The sequence below is a fragment of the Cavia porcellus genome, unplaced genomic scaffold (genome assembly GCF_034190915.1).
Source record: "Cavia porcellus strain 051 isolate PalLab524CR breed Dunkin Hartley unplaced genomic scaffold, mCavPor4.1 scaffold_1, whole genome shotgun sequence".
Taxonomy (NCBI): domain Eukaryota; kingdom Metazoa; phylum Chordata; class Mammalia; order Rodentia; family Caviidae; genus Cavia; species Cavia porcellus.
The window spans coordinates 164921303-164940260 of record NW_026947484.1 but is presented as its reverse complement, the minus strand read 5'-3'; the positions used below and the strand labels follow the sequence as shown (position 1 = coordinate 164940260).

Here is an 18958-nt window from a genome sequence, read left to right as displayed (position 1 = left end):
ACAAATACCATTTCACAAATGAGGTTAAGGGGCTATGCTGACATCACAAAACCTTTAAGTCACAGATGTAGCAGTCACATAGTCTATCTATTAGGTTTACCTTACGACGAAAGTAATTTAACACATATGCATAAAGTAACTTAAGGTAGAATCTTTTATAGAGATGGCTTCATGACTTGTATTCTTCCTTTTCAAGTGCAAGTTCATTTCTGTTGTATCAACTCCCCACTATTAAACCACTCAAGAGATTATTACTGGCCATCTGCTCATCAGCAAATCCAAGGCTCTTTCGGTCAGTACTGTATCTTATTTGACGTATCTGCATGTTGAAACGTACGGATTACTTTCTCCGTGACCATCTCTTCCCTCATTTCAGCAGCACCACTTTCCACTGGCTTTCATGTTCTTTCTTTTCTCTTTTCCCATCCTTTTACTCCTTGCCTGTCTTTTCTGAATGCTAGTACTCTCAGATTCTGTCAAAAGCCATCTTTGCCACTGGAAATGCTCTCAGCAGCCTGGGCGATGACTTTCTCTTCACTAACACACTTCTGTCATCAGTTTGTGTTTCTGGCGGGAGCCCTGGACTGTTTGGCTCCAGCAGGCGGCTCCAGCTGGAGGCTTTGAGAGCACCTTAAGGCCTCCCTATCTAACACGCCCCCCCCCCTATCCCATCACTCCAGCCACGCCCTCTGCTGGTCAGCTGCAACCTGGCCTTTCCCTGTTCCCAGCTCCACTGCTCTGCTTTCCTCCCTTGCCCCTTCTCAGGTGGGCTCCTGGAATAGGAGCCCTTTCTCTTCTTTTCCTTCCTATGCCTTGAGTCCATCTTCTAAGCAGTGCCTGGGATATTTTTGTAAAAAGCACTTCTAAAGGACCCCCTCTTCTCCCAAAAATACTCCAGTTCTTAACCTTAGTATTAAGGGAAAATTCATGCATTCAACTCAGTAAATACATCAAATATCAAATATCACTTGAGAGTGGTATCTGCCACTGATACTAACAGTCTAGGTTTCTGAAGCCACAGCCTTCTCTCTTGTCTTCCACCATAGCCATCAAGAAGTGCTAAAGAAAGTCTCTGTGCTCACCTGTTTCTTCCTCTTACCGTCATGGCTTCCCAGTTGTGCATGTCATCCTCCTCACCTAAAAAGCTCCAGCACCCACCCATCTGATAGGGCGCTCACTCTTCACCCCATTTCAAGTGTCTGCTCTTTCTGAACACCCAAGCCCTAAACCAGCCCCTTCTGTGTGTACACACAGAGCCTCTGCTTCCTCCCGGGACGTAACTCCACGAGTAGCCTGCGTAGCAGGACTCGCTGTCTGCTCTTGCCTTAATTTACACGAGAGATGCAGAACCACTTGGAACAGGTTCATCCATCAGTAGATGAGCACCGCTTACTGGTATCCTTCGCCTGCAGAGGCTAGTTCCTTGAAAAAGTATACTTTGCCTCCATCTATTATCAGGGACCCTGCAGTGAGCCTCCAGTCTCCTGCCAGGTGCAATGGCACACAGCAAGGAGGTGGGGGAAGAGATGATGGCAGGGCAGCGGGGATCTGGGGTGACCAATTGTCCACGGGGAACAAAAAGCCACTGACTGCACAGGAGATGACAGGGTCACTCAGAGGGCAGTTACCCTCAGAGGGTCACTCCGAGGGTGGTCTTGCCCTGGAGCATCTTTAGTCTAAGCAGTCTGAGTCTTAGCGGGTAAGAGAGGATGGTTCATCCCTAATGGGGTAATGGGAAATCTCAAGAAGATGACAGCAAAAATTCCACCCCCAGCTTCAGTTCACCCCTTGGGGAAGGGTATAAAACCAGCCATTGTGAATTTGTGGTCCCCAACAAAAACAGAGAGTTGCCCATCTAGGACACAATTCGGTACCTCAGGGTCTACTGAATAAATAAACTAGACGCCACTTTTAAATTACCCATTCCTTTACAGAGGCACTACCTGATACTAGTCCAATTAATTACCTTTCCACTCTACTTTACAACTGTCCTGCCATTTTTTTGGTAACACCAGTTTTAAAATACCATTTTTTTAAATAGGAAAAAGAACTACATAACCTGCCTACTGCACAGGAATACTAGACTGTGTGACACTGATTCTGCACACATTTTGTTCTTCACCTTGCACACACTCAGGGTCAGTGCAGCTCATGTGATACCCACTGATGAGGGAAAAGGAAAAGGGTGCTGCTGCACAGTGCTGAGCTTTCCAGGCCACAAGCCACAGGAGCAGAGCGCTCCTCCCACCAACCCCATGAAACACAGTTCCACCCTAACCATGGCAATACTATCCTCGCTGACAGTGCATGGTCTAAAGAAATAGAGGACTGGGGGTGATACATGATTACACAGCTAGGCATTGAAACAGAAACAGAAACTTTCTCAGATGTGATAAACGTGATCACAGAGTCTTTTTAAGTGAGGGGAAAGTCAAGGGGGAGAGCAAACAAAATAATACAACAAAATTCTAGGATGTGGTAATAGTAAGAATGAAAAGAATTGATTCAAAGAAGAGACTGCACTGTAAAGCAGAACTGTGCTATACGCTGCATATGAGAAACACACCCAAAATAAAGTAAAAATAGAGGCAGAGTCAACAGAGAAAGTTTAAATTCAAAAGAAAGCAGGGCTCAAGACATTAATACCAGACAAGGTAGAATTTGGACCATAAAGGCACAGTGTTGAATGCAACCAAGAGTGTCCTATAATTCAAAAGACGATGTAATAGTTATCAATAGTAGCACATCAAATACGAGCTAACAGAGAAAAAAGACTATACACATATAGGTTTTAATTAAGCCATCAGTCCACTCAGTGGACCAAAACCCAAACATATGGAGGAAGCAGACGAATGTAGTAAGGCATGTCTGTTTGACAGGTGTTTACCTCAATGTTTGTGCTGTGCCAAGTTCACAAAACACACTGCGTGCTCGGGTGCACAAGCACACACACACTCAGCAGCGCACGGGGACCAGTGATGCTGTGTCCGCGCCGTGTGACCACAACACAACCGACTAACCCCGCAATAAAACTCGGAAGCAAAAGGCAAAAAAAACACGAAGCGGAATTACAAAGTTACTGTATATTCGAACCAGCCAGAGACACAAGAGCAGTGTTTAGTGGAAAATTTGTGGTATTAAATACATATCTAGTAAAAATAATGGTTATAAATGTGGGTCAAAAGTTAGATTAACTACAACATGTGGATGTAATATTTAACAAAAAAGTTAGATGAAAACGAATTTTAAAGGCTATGACATGGATCACCTGCACTTGTCTTGTTACTTGGTGATAATTTAAATGTAAATTACTCAGCATCCATTTACCTATTTTAGGTCTGTATCATCACGTATGTTAGTCACGTACACACACTGTAATACACACCACATACACTTTTTTCCTACAGGAAGCAAAACCAGAGATTTGGACTTTTATAAGAAACTGACAAAGCAAACAACAGGAGAACAATGTGGGACAGACAGGACTCACAGTGCACGGGGAACCCGGACCCCACTGCGGCCACCGCCTAGCCCCCTGTGGCCACACTCACGTTGCCGATCTCGAAGTTCTGCCGCATGAGCAGGTACAGGGAGGCGCTGGCGTGGGCGCGGATGGAGCCCACGCTGCTGCTGCAGTGGCGGAGCAGCCGCAGGCACAGGTCAGCACACTGCTCGGTCTCCTCTTCAAACAGGAGCTCCGGGAACTAGGGGGACAGCAGAGACACACCTGGGTGACACAGTGACAGTTCCTGGGCAGGGGAGGGAACCCGCGCCAGGACGCAGAGGGAGGCTAGGGGCCAAGCCGAGCCAGGGTGACCAGTGTGGGCCAGCGGACAGCCTGGGGCAGACACCTGCGACACTACCACTGGTCAGCAGTGTGACCGCGACAGGCTTCTCATCCCGCGGCAGGACAGAGGCACTCATCAGGTCACGTGTGACACAGTACTGCAGCTGACACAGCAGAGTTCTCTATGTTTATTACTTCAAAGCAGCCCAGAAATACTTTCCCCCTTAAACTTCATTAACATCACAGCATCCCCCCTTCTAGATGAGGAGGATGAAGGGGCTCCCTTTAGGCCCCCATCGTATTTCCAGGAGAAAATAACAGGAAATGCGTATGGAAAACAGTGGAGCAAAAAGAAGTATCTTCCACTCACCACAGGTTAAGCTGGCTTTCCTGGACTAAACTGCCTATGTATTAAATTCTTTTTTTTTTTGTCTTTTTTGAGACGGGGTCTTGCTATGCAGTTCATGCTGGCCTTGAGCTCTGTATTAAATTCTTGATAAACTGAGTTTAACAGTAACAGAACAAGGTGAAAGAAATTTTTAAAAACAGTAATTTGATGCAAAGAAGGGCTATTTTTTTTTTTTTTTTTTTTTGGTACCAGGGATCGAACTCAAGACCTCATGCTTGCCAGGCAGGCATTTTTTCCACTGAGCTAAATCCCCGGCCTCAAGGGCCCCTATTTTTTAGCCCAGATACTAGTTAATGGTGGTCCAAATAAGGGAGAAATGACTACAGACAAGCAGCAGCACAGCGCCCACGAAATCAAGTCTCAGATAATCACTTGAACTTCCAACAACACGTGTGTTAACCAAAGCCTGTGCCTGCTGGGGCCGTGCCCAGCTGTGCCCTCAGAGTCTCCTGTGGTCATAGGTGGGGCTTCCTCAGAGGTGGCTGAGTCTGCTTACAGCGTGTGACTGATGCATGGCACAGCGCTAGGCTTAGGGTGTGTGATTACTAAACCAGTCTGCTGATGGGATTGGCACCCTAATTCTGCCAGCTTGGATACAATGAAAGGGACCGAAAGAGGCTGGTCTTTCCCTTGTTTTGCTGCCTCCTGCTCACCATGGGCTCTTTCTCCTCGGCGACAATCCTCTGCCATGAGCCACCCTGCCTTGGGGCCACCCAACTATGGACTGACACCCCGACAAACCGCTGACCTTTTCCCCTTGAACTTTGGGGAGTAGGATTCTCACTCAGTGCCCTGTGATCCTGGCCGGTGCTGCCAAGTAAGCAAAGCCGGCTGGAGTGCAGGTGCGGTGACCCACCTTGGAAACCAGGGCCCTCTGTGTGGCAAAGCAGTGCTGCAGGTACAGGGCGCTCTGGTTGCAGGCCATGCTGTGGAGCAGCACCTTCAGCACCCCGCCAAGGATGCTCTCTTTGGATTCCGTCAGGGAAACTGTCTGTGAATGAGAAATACACAAGTATAATGGAGAGGGACCTGCGCCCTGGTCAGGGAGGTAGAGTATGTATAAATAACAGATTTTTGAAAGATAAAGTAAACAGAGCTAGGAGGACTCAAGGAGAAGTAGCCAAGTAGAAGCTGGATAAAAGAAAACAGTGGACAGAACTTAAATTTTTCTAAAGGAGACTCACAGATACAGTAGAAGAGGAAAGCACACAGTAAACTCCAGGGCATCAGTGGCAAACCCATGCCTGAGTGCCACGCTGCTCGGGAAGAATGCATACAGGCTCCTGGCCCTGCCTGGACCTGAGGCACGTGCAGAGTACAGCCCAAGCAGGGGCTGAGCAGGAGTGCAGAACTGGGGTGGGGAAGCTGGCTCCACTCCTGCATCCGCTGGCTCTTCCTTCAACAACAGAAATCCCGGGGTGACTTTAACCCCACTGACAGAAATGAGAGCAGCACTCTGAGGGCACACCCTTAGTCACGTGCACACGCACGCACACAGACACACCTGCTTGGCAGCTGCTCCTTCCTCCTGAGGGTGAGATGCACGCGGGACTCCTGATGCAGAGCGGCTCAAAATTACATACCTTGGATTGATTTGTTTACTGGTGGTACCAGGGTCCCCAAGGCCTTCACTACACTTTCATCCCTTTTTACATTTTTTAATTTTTCAGGCAGAAAATTAAATCACTGAGTGCCCAGGCTAGGCTTAAACTTGTGATCTTCCTGCCTCAGTTTCCCAGAGTGCTAGGATTATAGGCGTGTGCCAGCATCTCTGGCTTTACTGTTTGTTTTTATAAGGAGGCTTCTAAATCCAAAGTTTCCTACCTTTGTTCTTCAATAATCAAGAAAGTCAGAATTTTAAAAACCATCACCGGGAAACTGAAGAGCAATCTCATAGGAATGCAGAGAACAGAGCAGAGAGGGAACAGAGGGAGACTGACAGGAGGCAGGTGACACCATGGCGCTCCAGGTCAGGGCCAAGCAGTCTCACGTGTGGTCCAGGGGATGCAACAGGAGGACCCAAGAGACCACTGAGACAACAGAGAGGCCTTGGTACTGACTTAACTCCTGCTCCTCCTCCACCTAGCTGTGTGACCCCAAGTAATTAGCATCCCTGTGGCTATTCTCAGCTATATGACAGGAGGACTAGACAGGGGTTTAGCTCAGAGGCACAAGCGCCTTCTTGGCAAGTTTGTGGTCCTGAGTTCAATTCCTGGTACCAAAACAAAAACAAAAAACTGGAGACAGGGGCATTGATGATTTTACCAACATGAATTTCTTGTAGAGGCCAATGAGTTAGTATTTGCAAAATGCTTCAGTGTCTGACATAGGAAAAACTCAATGTCAGTTTGTTTGTTTGTCTTTTAAGACAGGGTCTTGCTATGTAATCCAGGCTGGCCTCAAACTTACAGAGACTGTCCTGTCTCAGGCTCTTAGTGGCAGGATTATAGGCATGTACCACCACAATCAGCCCAGTTATCATTATTAACAGCCTGATATCTCCTAGAGGGCTACTAACAGAATCAAATAACATGATTATATACAAAAAGCCTAAAGATGAATACAGTGGTGGACACCTATCAGCTTAGGAGGCTGAGGCAAAAGCATCACAAGCTCCTGGCCAGGTCAGGCAACTTAGGAAGGTTGTGTTTAAATGAATGCATAAAGAGGGCTGGGGATGCAGCTCGGTGTGAAGACCTTGGGGTCAATCCCAATATTGGCAAAAAACAAAGCCTGAAATGTTCTGCAACATACAGATGTGGAGTGAACCCAGCACATCTCTTACGTGTCTACTACAGCTCTACACCCACGCTAACCAGTACGGCAGGACAGACAACTATTGAGACCACCCGGCCACTTGGAGATTCAAGGCTAGCCTCGAAGGAGAGGCAGAGGGACCGAAGCTGAAGCCATGGTACAGACAGCATCTGTAATTAAAGGGCCACAGACTGCCTGAAGTGGAGCAGAACTTCCTTCAAGCAGTTACGTGGCCCAACAAACACCGTCCCTTCGACCCCAGTTTCCACAGGAGAATTTCACATCCCCCTCTTTGTGCTCCTACCTGGACAACGACCTCCAGTGTGTCTAAGATGATGAGGTTTGCTTCAGTAGCCAGGTTCCCATCAATTAATGCTTCATGTTCAATCTCTGCCCTCGATCTAATAGGAACAGTCAGAAATGATGTTGGTTGTTTTTTGCAGTTTTTATTTTCACTGGGAAGTGCCTGCAGTGTGTGATGCTGGCATTCTGGGTGAGGAGCTGGTATATGGGTACAACCCACCTCGACTCCTCTCTGATCCCCTCCCCACCCTCCATCTAATTATGTTTATCTTTTTAAAAGCCATAATACAATACTTGAAGATGCACAAAAATGAAAACCTTGAAATCACTCCCCATACGTGCCTGGACAGAACAGATTATCGAAAGCAACTCGGGCAGCGTTTCCAGACTGACAGCAGGACCTGGTCTCTCCCAGGCCTGTGCAGCACTGGTTACTGCCAGTGCCAGTGTGGTGACAGACCACTGAACATGCAGGGTTCTCCTGGACAGCACTGGTACCAGGTGGCACAGAGTGTGCTTCCACCACAAACTTCACTGATGACAGCACACATGTGTTCAGGACTCATTTCTGCATTCCTCAGTTTCAATGTCTTTATTTGGGATAAGATATTTCTTTTTTTCATCCAATTTCCTATGATTTCTTTTTTAGACTTTTGGTGGTAATAGAAAATGAAACAGGGCCTTCGCACTGAGCTGCAACTCTAGCCCTTTACACGGAGAGTCCTGCTAAGTGCCTAAGTTATCCAGCCTGTATCTGACCTCACAAACCTCCTGCCTCAGCCTCCAGGATGTCTGGGGTCAGCCTTATTCTCACAGGTTCTGGGACAGGCAAGCTCTTGCGGGCTAACTCACAAATTAGAAGTCATCAAGAGAAGATATTGAGCCTTCAGCTCAAAGCAAGGTTCAGGCCATCTGACTGCCTGGGCACTTTGACAAAGAGCAGGGCAGGCCTGTGGGCCTTCACTGCCTATGGCCTGAATCATGATTCATCTTTCTTCAGTTTTATTCTAGGCTCCAGGAGGCCAAATATTAGTTTTCTAATTTTTTATAATACTTGAAATATTTAGTTCAGTGTGAGACTTAAGATATATTTAGAAAACAATGGCTGAAAGTATTTTCCAAGGGGATTTGTTGGAGAAATTAGGTTTTAAAATATATAAGACATTCACTGTACTACATCACATGAACAGTTTTTCCTCCAAGTGTTTTAATCTAACATTAAAATGATTAAATGTTTATCTATTTTTCAATTTTGCAGCGCCAGGCTAGAACACAGGACCTGTGTGCATGCCACGCAAGAGTCCTCCAAGGAGCCGCTGCCCCCACTCCATGTCCTAAGACTTGCGTGTCTAACAAACATAAAACAGAACGAAAGGCCTCCCACTGCCTAAGCCCCGAGAAGCATGCGCCTGGCTCTTACTTGTCGAGCTTCTCTGTGTTCTGGCGCCAGTGCGTCATGTCCTTCCGCCACCTCAGGTTCTCCTGACTCCCAAAGGTGCTGCCGGATGGGCTCCTCTCTGCAGAGCAAATCGCAAGACCAACATTAAAACACCACTGCAGTAGTGAGAGCACAGGTGTATGCGTTTGCAAACACTCACGGCATTAACTCTATAGTCATTTTATGCTCGGCACAAGCAGGGAACCTGTTTATTTATTTAAAAATTTGATGGTGTGTCATTTTCCATACTTTCATTTTTTTCTACCTTTATTGATCTATATATGTTACATACCATAAAATTTACCTACTTAAAGCCTACACTCAATTATGTTTAGTAAATTCATGTTTGGAACATTTCAACCAATTTTAGAACAGTTTCATCTCCCAGAAGAGAAACTCCGCATCTGTCCCTGCCGCATCTGTGCCTGTTAGCTGTCCCTGCTTAGGTTTAGCCTCATTTCCAGTCTCCGGGCAACCACAACCTTACTTTCTGTTTCTATGGACTTTTTTAATGTGGATATATCATATAAATGGAACCATACAATATATGACTGGCTTACTTAGTATAATATTTTCCAGAACCATTCCCAGTGCAGCATTTTTACCGTGGAATAATGTTCCTCTGAACAGATGTTCCTCTGAACAGATGTACCATATTTTTTTAATCCATTCATTAGTTGGCAGATGATACCATTTCCTACATTATTGTCCATTTATATATTCTAAGAAAAATGTTTTCAAATTCTTTGCCTATTTTATTTTATTTTGGTATTGGAGATCACTCATGACCTTGCGCTTGACAGGCAGATGCTGATGCCACTGAGCTGAATCTCTAGCCCCTACATTTTATTTTAAAGAGAAAAAAAAACCCCAAAATTTCAAACGAAATAATTGCATATTGTTCTCTAGTTACTCAGAGTACAAGATACAGGCATTTAATTATCCACACAACATTCTTTCCAACAAACTAAGAGTAATTAGTAATGTGACTGTCTTAACTATCAAATATACATTTCTTTATATTTACATTATTTTTTCTTCTCCCTTCCTTCTTTTCTCCTTTCCCCCATCCCAGTTTGTCTTTCCTTTTGAACAGGGGAAGAATGGATGAAGGAAAGGTATTTATACACACTGGAGAACCACATCAGCCATAAAGGATAAACTTGAGATTTCTATAGGTAAATGGATACACTTGATACCATGTTCAGAAGTGAAATAAACCAACTCACATGGAAGTGAACATAGATTTGCATACTCTTTTTAAGGATCATATATAATTTACCAACTTGGGTAGCTTGGGAACTTCATGGGGCGCAGTCTCAAACAAACAAACCAAAAAACCTACTGGACCAGAGAGGTGGCTTCTGGAGCTTAGCACCCCAGAAACGAGGTGCATATCAACATTTGTGTGGATAAATAACTTTTCATTATACTTTTCTGACAGGCCATTAGCACAATAATCAGTCACTTTCCACAGGATGGGCATGTTCAGAGTCTCTAATGAGATACACAGCAGTCTTTGCCTACAAAGGAACTATCAGCTTCATATTTTTAATTTAGCTATGTGCAGTTCACAATGGACCTCTAAGTTTTCTTTTAACTGATAAATCAGATACAACCCTTTAAAAAACCAAGAATTTCCATTCCTTTTGGACACACACTCAGAAACAGAACTGCTAGAGCACAGAGTATTTTATTTGGGGTAGAAGGTGCTGGGAATGGAATCCTGGGTCTCATGCATGCTAGGTACAGTGATGCTTGTAACAGCCCAAGGAAACAAGAGCACCCCTTGCTGGAGGCGCAGTTGCTGCATACATACCAAGCTGGCCTCGGCTTCGCCGCACCATTTCCTGCCGGGCACCTATGCTCCCAAGAATGGCTTCTTCCAGTTTTGCTCTCATGTCTTTTGACTTCTTAAAGGTCAAACTGTTCATTCTTTCAAACACTTTTTTCCCCTGAAATTGAAACATTGGAAGAGGCATTGAGAAATTTCTTTGTTTTCCACTATTTCTCATTCCTCTGCAATGTGTATCATGGCCACTTACTTTGTATTCAAAGCAAGACACACAGAGATAGAGAAGATCTAGCAGCCGGTTTAGCTGCAACACTGAGAGATCTGTGAACCACTTTTGCAGAACTGTCTCATCTGCATTCTTGAGGACCCAGAGTAGACAGATCAAAAGGCTGCGACTTGATTCTGCTGAGAAGGTAGTATGCTGTCTGCCACTCTGGAGATAGAGAACAGCACAGTAAGATCAATGGATCATTTTTTGTGTCGTTTGTCAAGTGCTTTCTTCTAAAGACAATCAAATAAAAATCAAGATATTTTAAAAGGACTATTTGCTTTTGATAACACTTGAATCAAACAGTCATGAAGAAACTAATAGTTAAAGCTTGAAGTTCAGTGAGATTTTCCTGGCAGGAAAAGTTTGTTTTAATCTACAGCAAGATTTCCAGCAGGGAATAAATAAATACTAAACATATTAAATATTGAAAAGAAAATGCGTGATGAAAATAAAGGAGAAGAGAAACAGTGAAGTGGTGTCAAAAGAGCAAGTAAGAGCACATGGCGCCCGCCTACCAGGCCTAGTACACCACTGCCTCCTGTCACAGAGCTCAGCCGTGAAACCAGCCCCAGGTATGGGGCTGTTTCCAGCTTTGGTCTACAACAGTATGTGGTCCATGAAATCCAGGGACATTATCAATGTGAATTCGCTCACAGTGTCACCAACAGACCTTCTGCCTCTGCTCTGGCCCCTATAGAAGCACTTCCCATGTACTAGGTCAGCTCAGTTCTCTAAGTGTCACCGAGCAGTTTGCATCACCTCAGTTCCAAACGGTATGCAGAACGGCGTAACCATGATGATGGTGACGATAAAAACAACAGCACTGTGCTGGGCACTTTTACTTTTCCTTACTTAACTCTCACACTGACCTTAGGAAATCACATTCACTGTTGTCACTTGTGGTCTACTGATGAGGAAGCTGAAGGCTGGTGGCACAGTAACACATCCTAAGTCATACACTAAGAGAGCCCATTGGAGGAACGCTGACAGGAAAGACATAGGAGAATCAAGTATACTGCGCCCGCCTTGGCTATGGGAGGGCGGCGGCTGGCACTTACCCAAGGCTTGCTCTTGTGAGGCGGCACTCTGAACACTTCCCACTTACTAACTACAGCAAGTCCGCTGGGCCGCCTGAAGTGGCTGGTAGTAAATGTTGGGACTGGGATTCACATGGAGAATGTGGCTCCAGGGACCAACATTTTCAGCTCTGCTTATTGCATCTTGCGAGCCCACACACCCAGACATGAGTGCCTAGCTGCTGTGACACTATGCCTCTGACCCTTGTTACAGGCAGCTGCGTTAGATAAAGATATTACAGTCAGACAGGGCTGGGCCCTCAAAGGAACCAGTGCAGGAGGCCAGATACTGTGCAACTGTGGGGTAGAAGACACCTCTTGCTGTGGGCCAGACCTCAAGACACAATATCAAACAAATATACCCACATTCTAAGGGTGGGTATTCTAAATAGGTATGGATCACCCAGAGGAAGCCAGGAGTCACCATCCCGACCACCACAGGAAGAGTTGCTACTCTTCAAGCACACCCACGTGCTACCTCGCTTCCCCACATGTCCCTGATTTGGTCAATTTTACCTGAACAGTTAATCGTACTGGTTGACCACAGTTCTGTCCCACCTCGTGCCCACCTTGCGAGCTCCTATGTTTTTGCCACCTTGGACCCATCTCACCTCATGGTTTTGCTCTGTAAGATTCCCTAGAAAAGACAGTCTTTAGCAACCCAGTTGGGACCCCTTCTGTTTTTCTCTTGGACAGAAGGTTTCTCCCTTTCACTAAATATATTCTGCTCTTAACCTCTATTGTTCCTAAAATTCATTCTTTGATTTTAGAGAACAGACTCCACCATGCATCTAGTATGTTGGGAGTTTCTTTCCTCTGTATCACCCTTACTCCTAAATCTAGTCTTTCTCATAAGGGAAATGTCTTTTGTTTTTTTCTTTTTGAGGCAGGGTTTCCCTATGCGGTTCAAGCTGGGCTCACTTTGTAGCCCAGGCTGGTCTCAAACTTGCAATGATCCTCCTACCTCAGCCCCCAAGTGCTTGGGATTATAAGAGTATGCCACCATGCCTGGCATGTTTTTGTTTTTAATGACAGGCACTTTTTATAGCTAAAAGGGACTTTTTATGTCAGGTATGTATAAATACACTGAATTTTGAAGTACCTATCACTTAGAAATACAAGAGAAAAATTATTCTGAAAGTGACAAACAGGCACACATATATACTTCTTACATTCTGCGGGACCTGCCAAAACCACAGTGACACCTATGAAAGGAAGTCAGTCAGACAGGAAAAAAACTCCACTGTGAAAAGATGTGGACTTTTCTCCAAAATGTTCCATGTAGAAAGCCAACGTGAAATCAATTTCCAGAGCAGTCTTTCTTACCCAGGGTTCTATGGGAAGGAGCATAAAGCCCTACAAGAACCAAGTCAAAGGACTGTTGCCCCAAGCTAAACACCTATTGAGTGAGGAATGGCTAAAAAGATGTGGTATTTCTATACAATGGAGTTCTACTCAGCCATAAAAAGGGATAAATTGGAGACTTATAGGTAAATGGGTGCATCTTGAGAACATGCTCATTAGTGAGATAAATCATACACGAGTAAACATGGTATTGTTTCATTAGTGTGAGAAGCTGAAAGAAAAAGACATGAATATGTATATAAAAATAGGTAGGACAGTTATACTGATTATTTCTCTGAGTTCACTGATGAGGAAGATTTGTGCTGGTGTTGGGGCAACTGCATGCAGATGTCTTGTGCCCTAGGTGAATGCTTTGGAGATGACAAATGTACAATGTAGGTACCACTGTTGCTCCCAATTGACATGTTTTGAAATTTTGTTGTATTTTTTCTCTCTTCTTTTTAATCCCTGAAATAAAATGGATTTGGGCAAAACAAAGGGACTGTTTCCCACTGTGCAGGGAGGGCGCTCAGAGGTCGAGGTGGATTCACCACCCAAAGCTGCAACGTGGTTAACTCGGAGCTTTCTGTACCAAACAACTTCCTTCCAGAAGTTCGACCAGATGTGAGGATGAAGTGGGAGGTCTCTGTCTCCCCACTGGGCACACAGCTCCCCCAGCACTGTGTCCACCACTCGGCGGGGCGTCTGCCTGTGCTCCAGCAAGGGTGTCTCACAATGTCCTCCCCCTCCCCGGTGACAAAGGTCGCCTTCAGAAGGACTTCTCTTTCCTTACCTCATTTGTCACTCCTGTTCCTTCTCCAGAAACCCTTCTGTTAGGACCTCTGGGGCACATGCTCAGCCATCAAAAACAAACAAACAAACAAACAAACGAACGAACAAACACCTGGCAAGGCTCAGTACCTTCTTCCAACATTCCTTTGATCTTATTGCAGCTGAAAAGCTGCCTGATGCCTGCAAGGAAGGGCAGGAAGAGCCTCACTCTTTTGGTGCAGTCCCCAGACCGCAGGACAGCAGATGGACAGGGCCAGCGGACACCACCATTCCTCAGGCCACACCCGCCTGGATGACCAGCCTCTCCACTCCATGAGGCCCTTGGCTGACATGTTCAGTAAGTTCCAGACTACTTCTGTCAAAGCCGTTAATGATTTCAATGCTCTTCTAGTTGCTTCTCTAAATAACCTGGTTTTCTTTAGATCCCAAACAGCTCTCCCAATTATTAAAAACAGCAACTATTACATACTCACCCTGGGTTCCACTCCTGATTAGAACAAAAGAAAAAGAAAGAAAAAGAAACTATACACAGATGACAAAACTGTAAGAAAAACAAAGAACTTCCTGTTTGGGTAATGCTGACATAGATAATCCAAGCAAACCTGAGTTTTTATTTTAAATAGAAGAAAAAAAAACTTAGAAAACTGCAAACAAATTAGAGAGTAGACAAATGAAGAAAATGTTTTGATTAATGTAGTACCAGATATAGCAAGGGAAGGAATTACATCAGAGAAGACAGATCAAAAGAAACAATTCACCTGAAGCACTTGCTAACAAAGAGATGGATTATCCAGCCAAGTGTGATGACATATGCCTCTAATCCCAGCTACTCAGGAGGCTGAGGCAAAAAGACTGCAAGTTCGAGGCTATCTCGGTAAATTAAGAGCTCACTCACCGCAGGCAAACCACAGTACAGCAAACTCTAAAGGACATGTTTCACAAAGAGGAAAAGTGAGCAAAAGTGGTGACCATAGAGGCAAATTTAAATGATACCTGGCTCTATGCAGGCACAGTAAAATGTGTAACAGCAGCAATAACTCCTTGTGAGGGTTAGTAATATATATGAGTAACAATGCTTGAAGTTTACATAGGAAGAGGTAAAGCCAACTTGTTACAAAATCTTGTCATGAAAGTAAAGACAAGATTAGCATTAGATCTGATACTTTAAAGACGCAATTGTGATTTCTAATGTAATCACAAAAAAAAAAAAAAAAAAACAGAAACAAGGGGCTGGGGATTTAACTCAGTGGCATAAGCGCCTGCCTTGCAAGCAGGCAGTCGTGAGTTCCATCCCTGGTATCAATAAAAATGAAAAAGACAAAAAAAAAAAAAAAACAAAAACCAAAAACCAAAAAACAAAACAGAAACAAACTGTGTAACTTTCAAGCTAGTAGGGAAGAATAAGCAGAATAAAGAATAGAATGAAGAAACATAATCCAAAAGATAATAAATAAAAGAAACATATATAAGTGAGACAATATACAGTTAAATATAAAATGTTAAGTATGTTAAATTTAATTACACTACATATGAATGTATTAAAAACTCTAGTTAAAAGAGACAACCAGGCTAGATTTTAAAACAGAAGACAAAAATCTAACTATATATTGTGTATAAGACACACATCTAAAACATAAGGATATAAGCAGAAGTGAAAGGTTGAGTAGGGTCATATTATGTAAGACAAGACAAAAGAAGCCTATGGGAGTTATACTAATCTTTAAAATAGCACTACAGTTCATGTTGGCAAATGGTTCAATACAACAAAAACATTTAACAATTTAAATTGTTACATACTTTATAATCAAGACACAAAACCACATAAACCCTGGCACACCTGGAGAAATGACAAAACCCCTTTTGTACTGGAATATATTAAGAATAAACAAAGCTTAAAGAAGACCAAGACGAGTTAAATAAGAATAAAGGACATATTTAGGACAATGTTCAACAAAATATAAAAATGTCCATCCAAATTGATAACTGAGATTATTTACGATAACAAACATAAAACCAGTTGACAAGAACACAACAAAGTAAAATCAGAGTTAAGTTCTCTGATCATGCAATTATGCTAACACTAAAATCAAAATAAATTAGAAATTTTATGACTAGAAATTTCAAAAGAAAAACTTCTTAAATATCCAAAAAGTATAACACAAAATCGTAACATATTTTAAAGATATTTTGAACTAAATAATGAAAATGTTATGTACAAACTGTGGCATTTAAAACAATAATTTTAAAAAATGTAAAGACTTAAAATATACATTGAACTATGGCATTTAATTAAATAATGAAGGCAAAATGTATAGGAATATTTATCAAAGAATGAATGAAAACAAATTGAGTTAAACATCAATCTCAAGAAGTCAGAAGAAGAATATTAATGTTAAACTCTAACAAAAGTGAATACAATAAATCAAAAATGTTTTAAAAGTGAGGGTCATGGGCCAGGGAGATAGCTCAGTGGTATAGAGCCTCTCCGGCAAGGGAGAGGTCCTGAGTCCAAGCCCTGGTGTTTCCCCCTACAAAAGTAAGGATCAATAGCAGCCCAAATTGGTATTTTATAAAGATTAAAGATATAGTTCTAACTTCTGATGAGAACAGTAAGACAAGCAAGTCAGAAAAAGTCTGTTTCTACTATAAATAACACCAAATTAAGTTTGAATAAACATGTCAATAAATTTGAATAAATCTCCATTAGAATAAAATTACAAAAAAGTTTTAAAAAAGAAAACTTAATCTTACAGTCTCCAAAGAAATTAAATCAGTAATTGTAAAACTTTCAAAGAAGCCAAAACCAAAAAAAGTTCAGCCACAGATGGGCTTCATCCACAAGTTGCCCAAATATTTCAGGAAGAAATAAGTCTAATCTTAAACAACTACTTGCGAAAAAACAGAATAAAGGATGAAACTTATTTTAATTAGCTGCTTTATATTTGATTCCCAAACCTTAGAAAAAACAATGAAAAAGAGACATTACAGGCCATTTTAATTATGACCATAAATACATACTACAAAACAACAAAACATTAGCAAATCAATATATAATTATTAAAAAGCTGAATTTAATTCAGAATGTCAAGGTTAGCTTACAGAAAATCAACTTCACTCAGCTAGTCACATTAAAAGATTAAAAAGCAAAATTATGTGACCATCCCAGTGAATAAAGGAAAAATTTTAATAAAACTCAACAACTACTCATGATTAAAAAATAAAATTTTCCAGGTCTGGTGGTACACACCTGTAATCCCAGCTGAAAGAGTTTGGGCCCAGGCTGGACACTGTAGCTGGAAAACCCTCAGGCAGAACCAAGGAGCTCCATCTTCCCCACCCGTATGAATTTACCTGTGACTGAATCTTCCCCGACCCTAGGAATTTACCTATGGTGCCAAAGCAGTGCCAATGAGATACCTGTGCATCACTAATGCCCCTTAGGTTCCACCTCAAACCTAGGCTACTCTTATGTATACCTCCAGGCCACATGTTCTGCCACATGTTCCACGGAGACACCCCCAACCAGGGGAGTGGGGGGCGGGGGGAGTGAAGCCGCTCCCCAGAGGATCAGGGGTGTCTCTCCCCACATTCTCAAAATAAAGGTCATTTATATTTCATACTTCTTATCTTTTCAGCCGCTGCCAGTCCCCCACAGTTCTATCACCAGCTGCTCAAGAAACTGGGGCAGAAGGATCAAGTTCAAGCCCAGTCTGGGCAACTTGGTGAGACCCTGCCTCTAAATAAAAAAATAAAAGTGGCTGAGAATATAGCTCAGTGCTCCCTGCGGTTGAGAATTAAACTAGGTACAACTACTATGGAAATCAGGAAGGAGATTCCTAAAAAAACTCCAACTAGAAATGCCATTTGACCCAGTTCTTCTCCTTCTAGGTATCTTCCCAGAAGAGTTAAAAGACATCAGCACAGTGAAGTCTGCGTACCCATGTTTAGAGCAGTGCAATTCATAATAGCTAAATCTTGGAAGTGGCCTATATGTTCACCAACAGATGAATGGATAAATGAAAGGGGGTATTTACACACAATTAAGTACTACTTTGCCATAAGGAAAACTGGATGCACCTTGACACAAAATAAATCAGACCTAAGTTTAAATATTGCATGGCTTCCCTATCATGAGAAACACAAACTAAAAATAAAGAGCAAAATAAAAGACAACAGGACATAGAGAGAGATCTTCCTTAAATGGGAAGGGATCAAGAGATGGAAGGAAGGGGAGGGAGGGCAGGCGACAAAAAGCGGAATTAAAACATGTTGTTATGCACATGTACCAACTCCATACAAAAATGTAAGCAGTATGTACTGCAAACATAGACTAATAAAAATACAGCTTAAGAAACCCAAAATTCTCTGGAGAAATACAGAAGGCCAAAAATTAGCCAACAATCTTTTCTCTCCGTGATAGACTACGTAGGGGCAGCACTTCAGGGCAGGAAAAAAATGCTCTTAATAAATGGTGTTGAGATAATTTGATATATACATGAAAGAAATAAGTCAGCCTGGATCTCCAAATCACATTGCATGCGCACACACACACACACACACAAAATCACTTCAAGTTTAAACATAAAAAACATTAAAAACTCATATAGGCTATCTTCAAAAATTTAAAATGGGAAAACATTTCTTAAGGTACAGAAAATAAATTGACAAGTTTTAAGAATTTTGAAATCACTCTAATCACCAAACTGAACATTGAGGTGTAAGAAAGAACAGGCCAGAGAGTTATGTAAATCACTTACAATTCACAGTGGATTCACCTATAATACATAAACTAAGGCAAATCACTAGAAAAAGGCAGACCAACAGAAAATCACAGATTCTGGTTACTTCTAAAAACAAAATCGAAATGACGACACACATAGGAAAAACATACATGCTCATAAACTACTGTGAGAAAGAAACTGAGATACAACTATAGATCACTAGATTGGCAAAAACTAAAGGACTGACAATTCTAAGTACTCATAA

At 42.7% G+C, this 18958-nt stretch overlaps 1 protein-coding gene across 10 annotated transcripts in view; it reads right to left on the bottom strand.

The window, feature by feature from the left end:
* The window catches only part of Dock7 (dedicator of cytokinesis 7), a 187927-nt gene that overhangs the window by 26847 nt on the left and 142122 nt on the right, over window positions 1-18958 (bottom strand). For all 10 annotated transcript variants that reach the window (XM_063259552.1, XM_063259559.1, XM_063259570.1 and 7 more), the window contains 6 exons: window positions 10740-10922; window positions 10514-10649; window positions 8677-8773; window positions 7258-7354; window positions 5053-5187; window positions 3552-3704 (listed from right to left, as the gene is read on the bottom strand). In XM_063259552.1, coding sequence (XP_063115622.1) covers window positions 3552-3704; window positions 5053-5187; window positions 7258-7354; window positions 8677-8773; window positions 10514-10649; window positions 10740-10922 — 801 coding nt within the window. The remainder of the gene's footprint in view (window positions 1-3551; window positions 3705-5052; window positions 5188-7257; window positions 7355-8676; window positions 8774-10513; window positions 10650-10739; window positions 10923-18958) is intronic.